The sequence below is a fragment of the Acanthaster planci genome, linkage group LG01 (genome assembly GCF_054643075.1).
Source record: "Acanthaster planci isolate LZ-2023a linkage group LG01, COTS_SCS, whole genome shotgun sequence".
Lineage (NCBI taxonomy): Eukaryota > Metazoa > Echinodermata > Asteroidea > Valvatida > Acanthasteridae > Acanthaster > Acanthaster planci.
In genome coordinates, this window is record NC_141777.1 from 9406238 (window position 1) to 9426244 (window position 20007).

The window sequence follows — 20007 nt, forward strand, 5'->3', positions numbered from 1 at the left end:
AGATCTGTTGCATTTACACATTGCCTTAACCACTTCCTGCTGGGGCATTTATCAATGTTGATGATGCTGGGCTGGCATAATTATCATTTTTTCTGTTTTCAAAATTCTTCAAAAATTCATCATTTCATTTAACGGTCGTTTATAGCTGCACCAAGTAATCTTTAGGTACTACTCTAAGTTGACAGGTGACCTTCATTGACGCCCGAGTATTTCAGCCAGGCCTGCAGCCTTGTAAAAAGAGCCCAGATTGTGCAGTGTTACGTAACTTTCTTTTGTTCACGAACCTGGCTCAGTGCACTGCTGACCTCTTTTCAATAGGGGCCAGATTAGCGTGCAGCGGTGCTGTGTGGCTCATCGCTGCGGTGGTGGAGTGCTCTTGTCCGCGGTGGTAATCTGCTCGCTCTCAATGCCCCAAACCCTGGTATACGGTTTCAAAACAAGGCTGGACTATCACCACTTTTGAGAGTGAAAAATATCGATAATTCTCAGCAGCCTGGTCTTTTGTTCGGAGTACGGTCTTTTGTTAAAGGGCCCCGTTTCCTTTGTCCGAGTTCGGAGACCCCGGCCACGCATATAAAGCATACGTCTCCGATTCCTGAGTCCCCAGCAGGAAGTGGTGAACAATTCAATATAATCAATTGGTGGATTTCATTGAAGATTCCACCCTTTCCTCTCTACAGACAAAACTGACACCTTGACAGACCCACAGGCGTGAAATCTCATGGCTAACCCTCACCATTATGGTATAAGGCAATTCTATTGGCCTGTAGGCACAGGTAACTCAGGTTGGCACATCCCTTGTAGTCAGTCACTGTGAACAGCGAGCCATCTTCAATCTCCAGCATGGTCTCTCCGTGGAAGGGGCTCTCCTGAAGGAGCAAGCATGAAGTAACCCCAGCTATTTAGCACCTAATTGCTGCTCTCGACTGGTGTTTGGTGACTAATTAACATCAACTAAACACACCATTCTACACGTATGTCGAAGTCATTCATCGTGGTACATACTTGTACATGAGATTTGAATCGGCCAGCTGACTAGCCCTGTTATTTTAAGCAGGGTTGCTGCACCTAAATGACAATTAAATTCCATGACTTTTCCACGACCAAATTGTGAAAATCCATGACCCAATAATTGCAATTTCTGGACCTCTTCGGACTTTTAAAGTTGCAAATAAAATTACGCATTTTATGTACTTATTTCTTATGACAGAAATCACACAGTGTTTTAAAAATTCCATGACTTTTCCAGGCCTGGAAAATGAAAACAAATTTCCATGACTTTTTTCATGACTTTCCCAGGCTGTGAGAACCCTGCCTGTACAAGGGAACCAGGAACCCAAAGAACCAAACATTGTACAGAGCACTTAGTTCCAGTGTGTCAGTCCGGCCACCCACACCCAACTTTGAGACCTCCAGAGAAAAGTTTCTAGGAAGTGATCAATGGTCGCCTGGCTTGTTTCCTTCCTCTGCTGCTGTTCCCTGAAGATTTCCCCTTTTTTTGGACTTTCAATTTCACCGAAGGTTGGAAGCCTTTGAAAAGTTTCAAAATACCAAAAAAAATTGCAACAAAGGACTTGGGGGGCATCCGGGTAGTCATCAAAGATGATAATCAGGTGCCCTGTTCCCAAACTATCCACAAAGAGCCCCAGCAAGTTCCAGGGCTACTTTAGTAATTTTTTTTAAATATCAAAATGGTTCAGATGAACTAAAAAGCGGATGGTCCTCATTTGATTTCCCCCCAGGTAGTTTTTTGTTTCTCAAAAGGTCTTTGAATGCAGTAAGCGCATGAGTATTTGCAACTTAAACATCACTGAAGAGCAATCGCCAGAAAAATGTAATCGCCAAAATAAACCCAAGATTTTCAAGCTACTCGATTCAGGTAGTTTGACCAGCCGGGGTCTCTGACCTTTAATGGAGTACACATGGTGAGTTTTCCGTGGTTGATGGTGAGGTTGAGGGCCAGGAAACTCTGTGAGTTGCCGCTCTGGACTTGATGAGCGGACTTCTGCCTGAGCGTCGTGTAGAACCCACTGCTGTCCTCCTCCGGGTCTGAGTCCGAGTCTGGTCACCATTGGAACAACCAAAACAGAAAGGATGAACAATTTGGGTTGTCATGTGAGACCACTTCCCACAATGTCGCAGTCCAGACCTCTTATGACCATCGCAAAACCCAACAAGACCAACACAAGGCCCTATGAGATCAACACATGACCTCTGGTCTTAATTCAAGTCACAAGCTGTGCTTTTAAAGTTAACTGCAGATAGTTTGCATGCCTGTTAACAAAATTCACATTGTCCACAGAAGAGATTCCAAATTGAGTAGCGCAGATCCCCCGAAAAAGAACACTTGATAAAGTCCATTTGCACAAGATGTAATGTAAAACCTCACATAGATCTGTCTCCAAATTTAAGTCAAATCTAAATTTTTGAAGGTAAGACCACTGGGACTTACCTACATACAGGCCGGACTGACACATGGTAAAACGCTCCTGCATGCTCATGCCAGCTAGGTGGCCAGCCAGGTCTAGCCTGGGCAGCCCCACCGATGGGTAGCCGTCATTACAGTCCCGTGGGGTGGGGGCCGCCGGCTGCCACAGTAGCACATCATAGCCAAACCTGGACAAAATTTGCGGGAAAGAGTGTTAAAGAATAATTTAACTATCTGCAGTAGTTTTGCTTTCATGACGTTGAGCAATTTTAATTGACAGTGACAACGTCCTAGTCAATCCAAGCCACTCAGATTTGCTCACGTTCCGCCATCTTCCTTCCCGCACACAAGCTCCGTTTCATTCCCCCACATGCAGTTTCCCTAGAATATGGAATTCTTGACCGCCACTTATCAAAGACTCAGCTGTTCTTGCCTCCCTTCCTCGATTCCTTAGAGCCCTCAAGTAGGCTTTCTTAATGAACACGTAATTCAACCCATCCTTTTTTTTTTTTTTAGGCTGTCATTTTGATCACCTGGGGGGGCGGGAGGCTGTTGTTTTCTGTGTCTCTAATCTGTCTGGTCAATTGTATGTGCGGGGCTGCATACTTGCGGGTAATAGGAGTTCATTTTACTTGTGCAGTCCCTGACCACATAACTGCCATTTGTCTTGTCATGTACTTGGATTTTCATCCCCGGTCCCCGCTACTGCTTACCACTTTTTTGGGGGGGGGAGGTTTGTTTATTGTACATCTTGTTCAATTTTGAAATGTTTTATTCATGTGATGGACGAATAAATAATAATAATAATAATAATGACAATAACTTGGTTTGAACATCATCTGATTGACCTGATCTGATCAATCAGTTGATCATCAATCCACACATCAAAGTTTTCAAATGGCTGGTGAAGGGCAACACCCAACAGCACAACTTTAGGGGGCGTGAACAAATTTCCTGGGAACAGATTTTGCCCGAGGAAATGCCTTCTCCACATACATGTATCAACCACCATCCTTCCTTTTGTACAAAGTCTGACCAACAATTCAAACGCCCGTACCTGTTGTACAGGAGCTCCACAAAGTCCTTACTGGGCAGCAAGATATTGACGCTGGGTGCAACGAGGTCGACGACGATGCGAGCGCTGCCGATGGCCTTCTCGCTGAATTCTCTCATCTCTTCTTGGTCTCCCGGCATCACCATCTAGGCAACAAAAAAGCAAAAACCAATTCAGGTTTTGTGGCTACACCATTAAATAATCTTTGACGAGACAAGAAATTTGGGAGTGGAAACCAGACGTGTTCTTTATTGTTGAGCTAGTACGTTATAGATGTTAGAAGAAGACTACAGATTGTATTGCAACTGTGCACCCCCGTGTGAGGGCACTTCAGTGAAGCAACACCACTGTGCAATGTTTTAGACTAATTCATTTTCTGTTTTACTTCAAGGGTGTATTTGAACCCTGTTCTCATAACTCACAAACAGTGCTCTTGGGTTGTTTATCACAAACATCAAAGTGCAAATGGAGTGCAGCGGTGCTAAAATTCAAGACAGCAGTCGCCATTTTAACACGAAATGAAAAGATGAGATGATAGGCACAATCGTACAATAAATTAAAAATCCAAAATATCCACATAGAATGGTTACAGTCAATTCTCTCCAGCAGTCATGGGTATAAGCCTTTGGTTATATTTTCCTTATTGTGAGAGTTTTTTATTTCATGCAACAACACGTCAAGTTGCGGTAAGTGCCTATTTTTGCCATCGTTGTTCTTGACATTTTCCATCCACTCCCCAGTAAGTAGGGAGTGAGAATCCGGTTCACGAACAATGTTCACGAGTTGATTCTCATCATTCGGAACCCCGTTCTCGTGCTCGTCCAACACAAGGACGGTGTTTGGAATACGCCCCAAGTGCTTGCTGTTATAACTTGTGTGCTGGAGATACAGATTGCGCCCGTCATCCTGCGGCTAGGCTGGGTCGTGGATACATGAGTTCTACACATACACACTACTGTAAAACAGTTCGCTCCTGTGATGAGGCTGGATCCACGTTGAACGTACAATGATGTTCGGCACCTGACTCACCTTTTCGCTGTCGTACATGACCCATTTAGAGGAGAACGGTGACACCTCCGGCTTCTCAAAGTGACACGCCCCCTCCCAGGAATTTACTGGCGGGGATGCACTCCTGTCTCCCACGTCCTCAAAGACCGACTTCTCACTCTCGGGATACAGCTTCACCACCAATCTAGACCAGGACACAGAAGTCCTCAGATGTTTAGAATAATGTCCTCACACACCATAAACCCAAGGTATCTTTGGTGGTTTCTTTTTTTATTGTTTGTATGTTTGAAGAATAGAAGATTAAAATTTGTTGCCTTGTATTTTTTTGTCCTTAGGTTTATAAGCCTAATTTAATAATCAAGATTGAAGTTTTTCTTTAATAGTGGAATTTACAGTCAAGGGATTTATTCCAAAGTTCTTCCATATTTTGGAACAAATTTGGCAAATTTTGCCTAATTCACTGACTCAAGACAAATGCATGTAAGAAACTGAGTACATTTAAAGCAACAATGTCACTTCTTTCCTTTGTAAAATGCAAAGTCTCTAGTGAATTTGCCACAAGAATACAAACTCATACTTTGGCCAGTCAAAGTCTCTGTCTGTTGAGTTGATGTCGCCGTTGCCATCCTTGACGCGAAGGAAGGAAATGGGGGATTCCAGTGGGCCAATTTGAAGCGAGCCTGTTGGTCAAAGCAAGCAATTAACTCGCCACAGGAACTCTTTGATTATTTGGACACAAGCCTTTTACAAGTTAAATTTGAATAAATCTGGTACACTGAGTTCTTTCCATTCACGTGACCATAACAATTTGAGTTCTCCATACTAAGGACACTGTTGCTATACCTCGTGATTTGGGGCAAGCTTTTGCTTAATAGTTACATAAGAGGCGCCTTGCATCAATACACTGTTCTCAATGGATAAGAACAGCACAAAGGAACCAGTCCATTCCAGAGATTGTGGTCCCTGTGCAAACGCTTGCCCCGAATCAAGAGGTGTTTGTATGTGCAATCAGATATTACTCAGTGCACCAGATTTTATTCAAATTTAACTCGTTAAAGGCATGGGCCGTTTTCCAATACTCGACTTGGGCTCCGTCTCGGGCTTCAACTGTTTTTTACTTCCTGACTTTGAGGTTATAAGCGCACTAGTAAGTCTGATAGTTCCACAAAACATCAAGTAAGATGCAAAAGAGCCTAACATTACAGTACTTCAATTTAATTTAAACCCTTCAGGCCCACAATCGGGGATTGGTTTCCTACATGAAGCCTGAGACGGAGACGAAGTTGAGTATACGGCCTTATTCATGGCATGTTTCAACTAACCCCTGCCTTGCAATTTTGCCCAAGTAGTATCTACATCCTTGCCGCAATGTATGCAGAAAGGAGTGAGGTGTATGACAGGCAGGCAACCTGTGTTATGGGGGCCACACACACAAATTTCTGTTCAGGAATTTCAACCTCGACAAAGAAAGTGTCCCCTCGGCACAGTGCTGGCCGGGGCACACAGACACACAAATGGTGGTGTTTTTTGTTTGACACTTTTTTGAGTTTCAATACTCCTTTGAGAGCTCCAATAACCACTAAGTGATTTATTTTTCTGGACTATTCAGTGATTCGTGACTGAAAGTAGACAGTAACTCAGGCACAGTGACGGAACAGAAAGCTTCGCATAGGATTCTCTGATTTAACGAAAAGCTTGTCCTTTGGAAGACCAAGTGGGTCTTGGCTTACTCTGCAACTCTCGGCACTGCAGCAGCAGTGTTTGGTAAGGCTTCCCATCGCCAAGCATCGTTCTGAATTCCATCTCCTGGAGTTCCAGGTGGAGAATCTCCTCCCGCAGGGATCGCTTCCACCAGACGCAGTCGCTCAGTTCCCTCAGATCGGGAATAGGAAATCTGAAAGGAAAGAGAGAGAGGGACGACAGCGTTAGATGCAATGGAATGTGCACAAAATACAATATTTTGCCATTTTGTCACAAACAGGAACTCAAGATAACTGTCTTTTTTTGTGTGCATTCTGAGAAGTCAACAAAACGAGCCAAGTCAAATTGGAGCAACTTCAAATGTGACCACGACTATGCTTGGGGCTGTGAAAATGCCCTTCCCTCACCCTGAAAATGTTACTGGAAAACACTTTTTGGTGCATTTCAATAGTGTGCTAGTGTTCTGGTGGATCCACATTTGTAGGAAGACACTGTCTGTGCACATTCGGTTAAAATTTGGTCACTTGCAATCATCGGTGAGCACCCTCTACAACACGGGCATGCTCTTCTTCCTGTGAGAGAAAGCCACAAAGCCACGGCTCCAGTAAGAAGCCTGCCGATGTGGCCAACCCCCCCCCCTTACCTGAATGCCACATGTGCCACTGGGCAAGAGACGCGTATGTCTAGGAATTGATCCAGGCCGGACGGTGTGTCCTCCAGAGCCTGGTTGAAGACAGCTTGCTTGTTCTGGGAAAAAGGGGCCAAAAGAGGGCACAGGGAGTTCAACATCTTGCAGGACACGACAGGAGCAAATGATACAGTGCACATTATCTGACTGCCGATTGAGTTTCTGGGGTGTTTGTTAAAGTTGCAAACTTTCAAGTACGATCTTTGCATCTGAGTGTGAAAACACAGAAACAGCACCATCACAAATGAAGTAGCACATCCATTCAGCTGTAACTCATGCCCATTTGAACTACAAAATGGAGGAGCCTAGGGCCAAGAAATGTTGCTTATTTTGCCCACGGGTAGAGCAAGCTCGCAGAACACCGTGTTCTTGATGGGAATATGTTGTTTCCCATTAAGACCACAGGGCTCCTGAGTTATCATGCAAACACAGACCTGTGTTCCCATTTGGGAAGATGCACTTCAAGGAACAGTGAATGTTCCTGATTGAACAAGCTCAATGTTCTCATGACATTCTTTATGGTCCTGACTTTTGAGACAAATGAGCCCCGAGCTGGACCAAGAGAAGGTGCAATTTTCTTAGCAGTAGAGGCTTCTTTGGTTGGAACTGAGCTTCTCTGGTTCACGAATGGCTAGGACAAACATATGTTATGGTCGCGTTGCTACCAACAAATGAAGAATCCTGACCAATGTGGGTTCTTTTCAATCAATGAGGGGGTGCTTCTACTCAAGGCCGATAAAAGCACAAAAGTACATGTACATGGCTGCTATATGATGAAGGAGCGGTCAGTCTTCAGAGGCTCTGGCCCTGTACGTTAATCCACTCAAATCCTGACAATGTACAGTATTCCAAATACGCCACTGCACCACTGGACTGACTTCAGCAATTTCAATAATTAATCATGAATAACATGGTAAGTTTACACCAGCCCTTCTTGACAAAATAAAACAGGAATTGTACAACTGAGTTTTCCTACTTCATATACAACACGCACCAAGGTGTTCCAAAATGAGATACACACCCTCAACGGGGAGGGAGCGGAAAACAACTACTACAAGTGTCATCTACTCAAAGGTCAAATCACAAGCTACTCAAGTGGACTGTGAAAACCCTTGTGACTACACTTGTATTAAAGAGAACTTGTTCTGGATTCGACAACACTCTCATCAAAAACAAGATCTGAACGGTCAACTCACCAAGTTGACGACCCCTCCATACAGAGAACGGTAGGCGCCGTTCCCCACGGACGCCTTGGCCAGCCCAACCGACTGGGGGTGTAATAGGGTGTACAAACGGTCCACTATGGTCACATCAAACTCACAGGAGAGATGGCCAAGGTCCACACTGACCTCCGACTTGGGCTTATGGATGATTCGGCGCTGGCTTCCCTATGAGGGGCCAAAGGTGACAAAATGTATATTTTCTTTATTACCAGCAGGGATTATGATGCAACTATTTGACTCTGCAGTAAAACTTATATTATGTATTTATACATAATTTTTAAAGTCAGCAAAATAAGGCCTACACATCAGTATTCCATGCAAAGGTTCCATCTTTTTGGCCTGCTAACACCCTTACATGACAGTCAAAGATGACGGTCAAAACCACTCTAGATCCCATCCAACACCTAACGTCGAACACCGGAAGCTCAAAACTACCTGAAATACTTTCATCACCACTGCTCTCAGAAACAAGGCTTCTTCACCTGAAAGACTCAAGTGGTGTTATCGTTACAACCTCATTCTTTTAACCACAAAAAGCAACTTTCAACTTTAACCCTCCAATGTTCAGCTCACTGCACACTGACCAAAGAGTCCGGACAAATTTGTGGCCATTCTTACCTGGCTGCTTGACCTCTGTATACTCTTCAGCCTAATTCCTAGCGAGGGCTTCACAGCGACGTATTCATTTGCCACACTGTCTTCTTCTTTGAATGACAATACCTGCAGGGCAATGTGTATAAAGAACACTTGCTGATCAAAATTAATCTCAGCACTCTGTAGTGTTTTTGTCATGTTTTTCATATTGCTTTCTGCTTCACAAACAACGGGGAAAAATAATCCAATAAACCTGGTAATTACACTGAAATGCAAATCCCGTGTTTGCATCCGACGTAAATTTTGAGACTCCTAAAAAGTACGGTCGCACACAAAGGATGGGCTAAATTAACAGCAATCTTCAGACACAAAGCAATGACACTCCTGAAGCACAACCGCATTTGCACAAGTACAACAAACTGTCAAAACCGAATCATCTTTCTGAGGAAGTTTTTAAAAAAATTCACAGCGCTGAGATGCATTTTCCAAACTCCCTTCTCCTGAACCCTGTGAGCTTCAGCTGAACCCCCCCCCGGACGCTGAAACGAACTCCTCTACCTCAATGTGTTGGCAAGACGGCAGGTCATCGGCAAAGCGGCCGTGGCCAAAACTCCCTGAGGAGCTGTTCCTGGGCCTGTCAAACAGACATTCGTACAGCTCCAGCAAGCCGAACGACAGGTCAGCTGTCACGGCAGTCACGTTGGGGGCACTCTTACGGTCACAGTCTAGTGTCACAGGGGCTGCTGTTAATCTGTTCAGCCAGAATTCACAAACGAAACCATTAACCCTTGGAACTCTGCAATCTCTAACCCTGAAAGAGCTGGGGGGGGGAAGAGAATTAATATACCAATGTAGATTTCCTGAAATCATGCCAGTGCATCTTTTAACCTTAACAGTCCTGAACACCACGATAAGGGACTGACGATTGAGAGCTTTTCCCACTGAGGTGCTCGATGCGAAAGCTGACAAAAGTGAAAGCGTGAACTATATACGACAGCAACAAAAACTGTTGGATTAAAGTAAAACTTCACAGAAACACTTCTACTGCTTCTGGTAAGATGTATCCCGAGTTTAACAAGGATTGATCAATGGATAGCTCCTTGGAACCCCTCCCCCCCAAAAAAAACTGTGAAAAGATCGAAGTAACCCTTCCCTTTAAAGGGTTAAAATTAAATACCTGGTGTTACTTGATTTTGATCAATCTGGTACCCATCACTTTAAGGAGGTACATGTACACAGTAGACAATGTTGCTTCACCGATGTACAGCGTGCATTTTCTGTGGTTCTCTTGACTTCTGAAACTTTCTCATTCTCTTTCCCCCAGAGTTTTCTTGGGCTTGTGAGCTCAGGACCCTCAGTTTTTGCCACCAGATGAGAACTTCAACGAAGAAAATGATGACAGCCAGCTTACCTCAAATGGTCATACGGGCAGGCTCTGGCAAATCTCTCCTTCCACTCTCCCTGGTCCTTCTTGCCGTACCCCTGCTTGCCCAGGACCCTGAAGAAGTCCTCCGACCTCTCCTGCAGAGCGTCCTGGCCACTCGCCCTACCCCTGTCCGCCCCCTGGGCGGTCCGGCTGCCGCCCGCGGGGCTCGTGTTGTTGAGGGGCGTGCGGGCGGGGTCGTTGTGGAGGACGGTGAGGGACAGGCTGCTGAAGCGAAGCTTGTAGCGGGTCAGCTCAGCTGTGGGGTCGTCTAGTTGCTCTCTTAGTCCTAGGGGAAGAGGGTCAGCGGGGTGGTTACTGATCAAACCCAACAGATTGGGGCCTAACCAATCTTAAACGTTTTAATTACTTCATTACTTCAGGATAAAAAACTTCTACCCTTGCAAGACCTTTGAAATGTCATTGAAACTTCAACCAACTACTTTAGAACACAGAAGTCAGGTTCTATCAATATCTTCCATATGGTGACAGTGGTGACTGACAATTAGAACCGTAAAAAACATTCACACACAAAACGTGAGAAAAGTGCAGAGGCCTTAAACCAATTTTATTCTTGCATTCACTCCAGTTCCAAACTAAACTTTTGCCAATCATTTCAATTTGAGATTGATCCTGACATAGCATTTTATCTGAGTTAAAATACTGGAACCAAAGACTATGAAACACTTGAAATCTAACTTTGCCACTGATTATGAGACTTGTCCACATTGTAACTGGATTTGTACGTACCTTTGTGATTTGCTTTCTTGCCCCATGAAATTTACAGGCGAGAAGTTCAAGGAATTACAGTGGTAGAAAAGTCAGAAGTACTGCTTGAATAAAAGCAGGCATTCTTGGTCCGACGTACCTTTCTTTGATCTTGATCTCTTTGGCTGGGTGGTTTTAGGTACTGGAGTGCCAAATGATGTCAGGCTGGGACCTCTGTAGATGGTATTGCCGTAAACCACTCTGGGGAGGCTACTGCCTGTAACAGATGAACAATATGCAGTTGCCATGTCAAACTGACGAAGGGCAAGCTACCTTCAGAATGTAAGGCTTACTGCTCAGTTCACACCTGGCCCTCTTCAACGTGAATATGACATCACGAAACATCTCGATTGTGGAGAACTTCCGGTAGATGGAAGAGAATTGTTGAATATTTGTTCTTACATCATGAAGGTGCTTTGCATTTCCCAACTACTTGAAATGCCAACTAGGTCACAGACCCAACACAAACTGAAGTTAGCGCAGTCATATATAGATTGCCAATTCAATGTCTTAGCAAAGATGGTAGAAGCATATGGGGGAGTGTTTGTCCTTTGTCCCTCTTGAAACTTTTCAGAAACAAAGAACTCTACTCTCTTCAATTACTGTTTTGAGTTTGGACTTAATACCTACAAGCTTCAAGTTTACAGTGGAACGTCGCTATACCGAACACCGCTATACCGAACATTCGGCTGTACCAAACATCGTCCTTGGCTCCCAATATTTCGTGCACAAAACCTACCAAACATTATGCAGTTGTAAATCAACCGAGATTCACCACAGCATGCAGCAGAGATCGATCCTGAGCGGTAGCTTCACGACTTTTAGGATAAATTAAATATCAATTTTGTAACTCAAGATTTCATGAAAGAACAAAAATAAACCTCAAAGGTAAATGCAACGGCAAAACATCACGAAAACAGCAAATCACAGTATCACAAGAGGGTGCACTTCAGTTAGACAAGAGAGGGCGCTATTCAACATGGCAACGAAACGTTCGGCAGTTAATTTCGCTATACCGAACGACCGCTGTACCGAACATTTAGCGTGCACCCGTCGTGTTCGTTACTGTACTTACTTCTCATTTCTTGTTAAAAATCTTGCTAATTTATGATATGTGATCTACTTTGTAATCTTAGCTGGCATTTTCAGGGCATCTTTGCTGGACATTTTCCAGCCAAAAAAGTCCCTCTCTGGAGATCTAACTATTTTTTCCCTGCTCTGGACCGCTGACCTGTCCTGGACGTGTCAGTTGAGCTGCTGCTCACAGTGCTAGTGAAAGAAGTTTCCATGTCATCCAAGGTGCCAGTGTGGGACATGGACATCAGGCTGCCCGTCATGGAGAAGAACAGGTCATCGTCATCTAGAGGGACAGGTGGCACATGAGAGAGAGAGTCACAGTTGAGATTGTAAGAATCAAAACATAGCAGCAAGGTCTCCCGTTGTCTGAAAACGGCTTCACTATTTCAGCTACAGAGTCAGAGACTGACGAGCATGTCAGGACTGTTTCTCTCCCTCTGATGCTTTTTGATGCCTTCTATTTTATTGTTGAAATAATCATGACGGGTAGGGAACTAGTCTCATCAGTTACGCATCATATTGGGGAGTACACTTGAAGTTTGTACAGCTTTGCTTCTGAACAGTTTGCGTTGGATTACTGAAGGATCTCTAGTTGATCAGTTCTCGGCCTCATCTGTGGCCTCTGCTCCAGGCTTCTGTTTCATGAATTTAGTGCCAGAGTTGAAACTGTCAACCATTCTTCTACATTGACACAAAGTAGTGCAAAGTGTGGCTAAAGTTTGCAGCACTCTGATTTGGTCCCAACAGTATGTCAAGACTAGTCTGGTGCACAAGACGAAGCTGGAGGCAGGAGCTGAGAAATGAAAAATGGCCTTTTCTCAAACAGAAATGAGCACTGAAATGCTTAGTCTATGTCTCAGTCACATGTGTCAGACAAAAAAATCACGTGACATTATCATCGCAAGAGGCTGGTGAAAAGACTAACCCATGAGCGACTGCATGGTAAACATATCCCCGCATCCCTGCTCCTCCTCATCCTCCTTCAGCCCCCAGGATTCTCGCCTTAGCCTCTCCTCCTGCCGCTGTAGCCGGTCTCTGCTCAGCTGCTCCTGCAGCTCGCTCTCAATTCGCTGGAAGTCTTCCGGCTGCATGGGCTTGTTGGGTTGACTGCCGCGGGTGCTGGTGACATCTGACGTTGCTGACGATAGAGAAATGTATTGATATTTAATTCTAAAGCCTGCACATAATAACACGATTCATTAGCATCCACTGAAAGAACAAAAGACCTACCTTCCGTCTTATATGTCCTTAATACAAATATAAAGCAGGCCTCAACATTAAAATTTTTAAACTATTTGTCCATCGGGCGAGTAGCACTGAAAATTTCCTTGCCCAAGGTAAGATTTTACTTGCCCAAACTTTGGTTTAATTGCCCACTGCTTCCCAGGACAGCAAGTTCCTTTTTTACCACAATACAACATGAATATACATCACCCCCCAACTATTGCGTCTATGCAGAGAGTGCTCAGGACTGCGATGCATTATTCATACAAGTTTGGGCAACGGCTATTTCTTAACCACTTGACAATTTTGCCTGGTGTCATTTATTCAAAAAGTACACACACAAGTACCAGGCAAAATTCATTAATGTTGAAGTCACAGCCCCATGCAACACAGTCTTCGAGCTTCTGGCCATCAAAGCTGCACTGCGCCGCTCGTGCAATAATCAATGAGGTTTGGTACCCAGACACAAGGGTATTTTAGAGTTTATTTGTGTATGCATTTTCCCTTGTGTGGAAAGGTGCCCTGCTAAATGTACAGCATGCTTAATACACATCAGCTTGTACATGTACGTAACGATGCAAAATATCATTGTAAAACACCACACAGCTGTATATGTTTTACCACTTTTTACAAGCTTTCGTCAGTAGGGGAAAAAACAAATCAAAGGTGAATCTGGTGACTGCTATTCTTGGCCACGAAAAACAGACACTTTTATTTCAAGAAAAAAGTACCTGTCCATGGGGCAATTTGTCCTTCATTTTTACTTGCCTGAAAGACGAAATTACTTGTCCTGCACAATCAGACAGCCATTAATGTCAAAGCCTGGTATTTATTTATCTATTTATCAACATTCATCTTTGGGTTTAAATTTCAACCAAGCCACAATGAGCCACGTCAAAGCAAACTCTGTTCGAAGGCATCTCTCATAATCTACACAAGATGGGCTGAAGATAGCCAAGAAGGATAAGGCCGAGCTCAAATCAGCTGGTTGGGGCTAAGAGTAACACACTCATATATGAGAAGCAGCCTTAGCCAATGACTCACCGGGTGACAGAAAGCCACTGAAGAGCTCCAGCAGCAGATGGACTTGCCTGGGTGACAGGAAGAGATTGATGGAGCCAAGGTAAGTCTCCACCTCAGCCTGAAAGATAAGAACAAGATTGGACTCCTTGGTAACATTAACTGTAGCACAGCAGTCCGGGCCTTCATGTTGTAGTTGAGACGTAACAGTCTGAAACCAAGATCCAGATCTTGAGGTCCGCAATTGAGACTGTTCTCAAGACTTACAAGACGGCTTGCTCATCAAAGCGCACACAATACACCTGACTGTCACATTCTGTAGACCCTTAGGCTGCATTTGCCCATGTTACTCTCAATACTTGTGTGCTTTTTACTCTCAGATCACATCACCCAAGGGGAAAACACATTATCTATTAATTGTAAAATAATTACGTGATACTAGAGTACACTACCATTCTACTTGAGAGAGCGTGCGTTCTTACTTAACTGCGGTCTGTTTGTGTGCACGATAGTATACTCGACACGATAGTTAACATGAGTGACAAATGCAGCCTGGGACATCTGAACATTGACTAGTTCTTGATTACCCACCTTGGGTCCAGCGATGTGCTCGTGTTGTTTGACCCTGACCTTGACCTCCTGTTTGCCAGCGCATTCTCCCACGATGCAACTCCCCAGGAGCTCCAAGCCTCCTCCTCTCCCGCTGCCTCCCCCCACCCTCAAGTCCTCTCCGGCCCCATCCCCACCCTGGTCAATCTGGGTGTGCTGGGGCGGCATCTCTGGCGAGTGGGCCAGCGAGGGGAACGCATCTGGCGGGTCGCGCCGATGCACGTCCACAGAGGGCGCCCTGACCACCGCGTGCCGCTGGTCCTCGGGAAACTCCTCACAGTGTACCGTTACTCCCATCATCTGGAAGTTCTTGTGGGCGACGGCTGCTGGCTGGAAGTGGGGCACCCGGGAGGCGTCCACACTACTGCCCTGGTCCTGAGGGCCAGAGTGTGCCCCCTCATCAAAGAATCGTAACCTAACCACATGAATCAAAACAATCAATGGCATGCTTAGTGCTAAAGGACCATACATCCTATCAATGTGGCCAGCAGCTGACCGATTAAAATCCCTGGACAAAAATGTTAAATTGTCAAAACTCTGAAGCTACCAGTACTGATCCTGAAGTTACTCTTACCGTACAGTCACTTCAAAGGAGCTGTAAAAAATAGTACTGATTTTTCAAGCTTTTCTTCAGTCATTTGCAGCAGCAGGTGCCGTCGAACTGTACCTGCCTGCCTCTGACCTCCGAGTACAAAAAGGCAACACAAACAGTAGTTGAGCAGCAAGTGGCAATTTATACATTTAGCTACATGTACTTCTCATTTTTTTCCAGAGGCGGAAGGTGGGTTTCAATCTGTAACCGACTGCCCCTGAACTCTGCAAGCCCTCAGCCGCTTTCCACAATATTTAGTCGGTGAAATTTCTGTCAGGTGAATCGGACAATCAAAGAAGCTTTGGGGCAGTTACCATATCGTGAGCAGCTTGCTGTACCAAAAGGCCAAAAAGTGCACTCCATGCCCAAAATGCCCTATTCCCTGCTTTACAGGCCCAAGAAAAACCCCGACAATCTTTTGCTAACTTCCTGAGATTTTGTCACAAATTTGTTTCCAATTTTTTGGCCTGTTCTTTTAAAGCACAACATCTCGGCAGTAATATGAATGTATTAGCTGTAAATGTATGGATAAGTGTTGTTCAAAGGATTTTAAAAGGAAACATTAAACAAGAAGCATTGCCAAGGCAAATACATATACCACAGTTATGATGCTTTGGCAGATTGCCAGAGCATCCCCTCAATAACGGCAAAGAGACCTCTTTGACTAACACATGATTGCCATCCATCCAGAACCCACAAGCTTGTGCGCATCGAAACGAAAATTGGTCATGCATACCCCTGGTCAAATAAGCCTGAGCCAGTGCATGCACGCATTACACACTTCACTGTTGATTCTCATATGTAGGCCAAGCAGTGCCAGCTACTGAGCGTGCCCAAACTGCACAGTACAGCCATGGAAGTAAGGGATGAGGCTACGATGTATGTCTGAATCAACTGGCTACGGCTGCAAGTAACACAGCATCTATGGGAAGTGGCTGCAGCCACTGGGCCAGTGGCTTCCATAAGCATGCATGTTATTTCCAGCCGCAACCAACTGATTGGGACATAGCCGGAAGTTCTTATCAGCAGCCATTACAAACCGCATGGAAAATTTACCACTAATTTATCACAACTAATGCCAAGACACACCATTAACACCATGGCTGTTATGTCCCTCTTTCCCAATAACAGTTTTTCGTAATGATGCAACTAAGTATGAATTTCCGACCTCTCTATGTGGAGTTCCAGTGCAATTCCCGACTGGCATCCCTGGGGCACATGCTCAAGCCTGATGATGGTGTCAATCAGAGTCATCTCCACACGGGTCAGCACTGAAACAAAAAAAACAAAACCATAATTGAAGGAAAAAAAAGCAAATTTATGATGAGCAGGGTTGTCTGATTTAAATCACCAATTTAAATCGCGATTTAAATAAAATGATTTTTTTTAATCACTGATTGAAATCAACATATTTAATTTTGGGGGTAAAAAGGCAAAAATGTGTCGATTTCAAAGTGCTCAATGAGCATTGCTGCTTGGTCAGACAAAAAATAGTAAACATTCCAAAAATGTCTGATTACTGCCTGCAGCTTAGCCAGTAATACCCTAGCAATATTTTGCATGTTTTGTTTGCAATTAACTACAACGTATTGCCATGACCACGAAACAGAGAACGAAAAGTCTCTAACAACATTAGATCTACTTTTGCCATCATGGATAGACTTTTTACTTTGGTACACTGTTCCATTATCCACGCAATGTTTGTAACTTTATTTTGTCTCTCCAAAACATCAGTTTTCAAATTCGTTGTACGAATTTGGCTAAGACTGGCCAGCAACGTGTTGACCACTATTCGACAGTTAAGTTCATAACAAACAAAATGCGCTATTTCATGACAAGGAATGCTCAAGATATCTCATGAAATACCTTTTTTGTACATATGCCGGAATAAAAATGAATCAAATAAAACACAATATCTTTTAAACAACTTGGCTATTCATTCCCAAAATAACTCCAGAAAAAGCATTTGATAAGGGTGTTGACTTCACATGAAACCTAAAGGCACAGAGCCTAATACAAGCAACTGCACAAGCGTTAAATTTGATATTGTTTCCAGATCATACCAAGCACCATCGATGGCATGAATAATCAAATTCCTATACTGCAGTGCACAACGTTTTAAGTATGCAGATTACCAGTGAAAAATTGCAGCGATGATCATGGGGTACCAAAGGGGGCTTATGGTTGTGAAACAGGTGGTGCATAGCAAGCATTCACTACGCTCTAGCCATGGACGTACCGGACATTCCAGAAAGCGGTAATTGGCCAGATGTTATAGCCAGGGAAGTTCAAACTCCTTCTGTGTCTTTCCTCCATGGTTAATTTAACATGGTAAAAAATCAGTGTACATCAACCATTTACATCTCTTCAAGTACAACGTATGTATACAACGTTAGTCAAATAGTGTTACAACTAAAACCACTAAATTCATGCCATTAATAAAGTGATGTTTATTCAAGCTTAAGTCATTGCTCTGTGGAGCAGGATCACTAACAAAATGAGACTGCTTTTTGCACATAGAGCAAGGTAAAATACCAGCATTCTGTACCTACATGTGCACATGTACATGTAGCATGCAAAATAAATGTATACACCTGTTGTTCACGGCATGTTTCTCACTCATGAGTCATTTGATGCATGTATAAATACCCTATTAACACATTCTTGTGAACTCTACTTTTGTCAAAACTTGGAGGTTGGTTTAAAACTTATGCATAGTATATTTGCATGTATGTATGTACTTGTCTGTGAAGGAAGAGTCTTCTCTGCGGGGACATGTACTGGTACATGTAGGTGTTATACCGCATGCATTTCACCAAGGCTAAGACATGGTGGTTTCTGAATTTAATCAAATTACTTGATTTAAATTTCTTAATTTAAACCCAAATTTGTTTCATTTTGTCACAAAACAAATAAGTAAAAGAAAATTATTATACATGCAGCTAATTTGCTTGCTTTTGAGTAGACCTTTGAGCCAACTTGTATCACATTTTTATAAAAATTAAAAAATCCAATTTAAATCAAACAAATCTGATTTTTTTATCAACAAAAATCAAAAATCCTCATGATGAGCAATTTTTCAAATAAAATAGTTATTCAAATTCATGCCCTTTTTTAGAATAATTAAAAATTTGAGATAAATCACAATCGTTTAAGCCACATTTAAAAATATATGAAAGTGAGGTTTGGAACCCAGAATAGTCTGGCACCACCCCATTTAACAGATTACATTGAACACGATAGATTCAGGAAACAAGATTTTAAAAATGGCTTCCCAGTGAATACAGTCTATTCAAATCAATTGGACCCTGAGAACAAACCGCACAAGTTGAGCTTAATTTGCTAAGCAATATAATTAGACATCTCACTAAACAGTTTTTATCCCTTGAACTTGACACTTTACATCCATTAAGATTTGCCCATGTGCTGTAAGTCCTGAGATATGTGTATATGTATTCAACACACACATTGTGTACTAGTTTATATGCATGTACATGTATGGAGGCTGTGAGGGTGCGATTTTCGAAACTGGGCCAAGTGCCTTGACTCCAAGGCCAATCACACATCAAAATATTTTCAGCAACTTAACGACACGTCCCTAACCCTAACACCCACCCCATTTGGGGCATAGCTGGAGGCTTGTGAACCGTCACAAGCCCGCCGTCAGTGTCACTGACGCAAATCTAATTGATGTGATGTGGAAACCACTGAGAACAGCAAAGTTTAGTTGAAGCTCTAACAGCCAAAAGAGGAAGGAAAAAAAAAAACCACCTCCACCCGCGGTGCGCTAAATTAGGCTGCTTTAAAAATCTAGTCACTCGTGTCAAATTTAAACATGTAATTGTCACGTTTCTCTATGAGAACGTGACACGGTGAGAAAAAAAATCAATGCAATCTTTTTTCTCTTCTATCTTTTATTTCCCCTCTGGATGCCTTTTAAAACTCAAAGCAATCCTTGGCAGAACTGTGACACTGCACTTGATTGAAAGGCCATGAACTGAGCTTGGAATCTCATGGTTGGCTGGCTGCATTCTGCCACTTGCATTTTCTGGTCCCGTGCTGGGGGGTTATGTTGATAAACACAGCCAACAGAAAGTGTCTGGACCTTGAAATTCTTCTCTTTGGAGTGTGGCCAAAAGAAAAAAAGGGAGAAAGAAAGAGAAAAGGCAGAGAGAGGAGACAAAAAAGAGAAAAAGCTCCAGGGGTTTTCCCTGGGGGTAAGCTTTTAGAACAACCTTGGAATTAATCACAAAAAAAATATAGTTTTTGACTCATCCATTGTGCCAGTCAGAAAAGTTTCATCCTATGCCAACACTACAGAAAATAAAAAAAAATCTAATGCAACAAAGGCATTTCAAATCAGTGAAAGAATGAGACAAGGTTAATGTCAAAAACGTGAGCAGCTGTTGAAACTTTTTAATCCTGCCAAAGCCCAGGACTAAATGCCAAGGGTATTTCAATCTTACCAAAAATATGAAATCATGGTTCTGAAAGGCTTTGATAATAGAAAACACAAACACACCCCAGTATTACAAATCCTCGTTTTTGTCTGAGGAAAGTTGGGGGATTTGAATTCCCACACAGTTTGACTAACACAT

General features: G+C 43.3%; 1 protein-coding gene across 1 annotated transcript in view; it reads right to left on the reverse strand.

Annotated features, from left to right (window-relative positions):
• The window catches only part of LOC110983966 (autophagy-related protein 2 homolog B-like), a 56013-nt gene that overhangs the window by 18478 nt on the left and 17528 nt on the right, over positions 1-20007 (reverse strand). Inside the window, exons 4-21 of the mRNA XM_022243713.2 lie at positions 16578-16680; positions 14800-15232; positions 14233-14329; positions 12890-13102; positions 12119-12247; positions 10988-11104; positions 10108-10408; positions 9255-9447; positions 8721-8822; positions 8076-8267; positions 6835-6938; positions 6221-6384; positions 5068-5170; positions 4512-4674; positions 3486-3628; positions 2453-2616; positions 1907-2061; positions 737-869 (exon numbers count right to left, since the gene is read on the reverse strand). Coding sequence (XP_022099405.2) covers positions 737-869; positions 1907-2061; positions 2453-2616; positions 3486-3628; positions 4512-4674; positions 5068-5170; positions 6221-6384; positions 6835-6938; positions 8076-8267; positions 8721-8822; positions 9255-9447; positions 10108-10408; positions 10988-11104; positions 12119-12247; positions 12890-13102; positions 14233-14329; positions 14800-15232; positions 16578-16680 — 3009 coding nt within the window. The remainder of the gene's footprint in view (positions 1-736; positions 870-1906; positions 2062-2452; positions 2617-3485; positions 3629-4511; positions 4675-5067; positions 5171-6220; positions 6385-6834; positions 6939-8075; positions 8268-8720; positions 8823-9254; positions 9448-10107; positions 10409-10987; positions 11105-12118; positions 12248-12889; positions 13103-14232; positions 14330-14799; positions 15233-16577; positions 16681-20007) is intronic.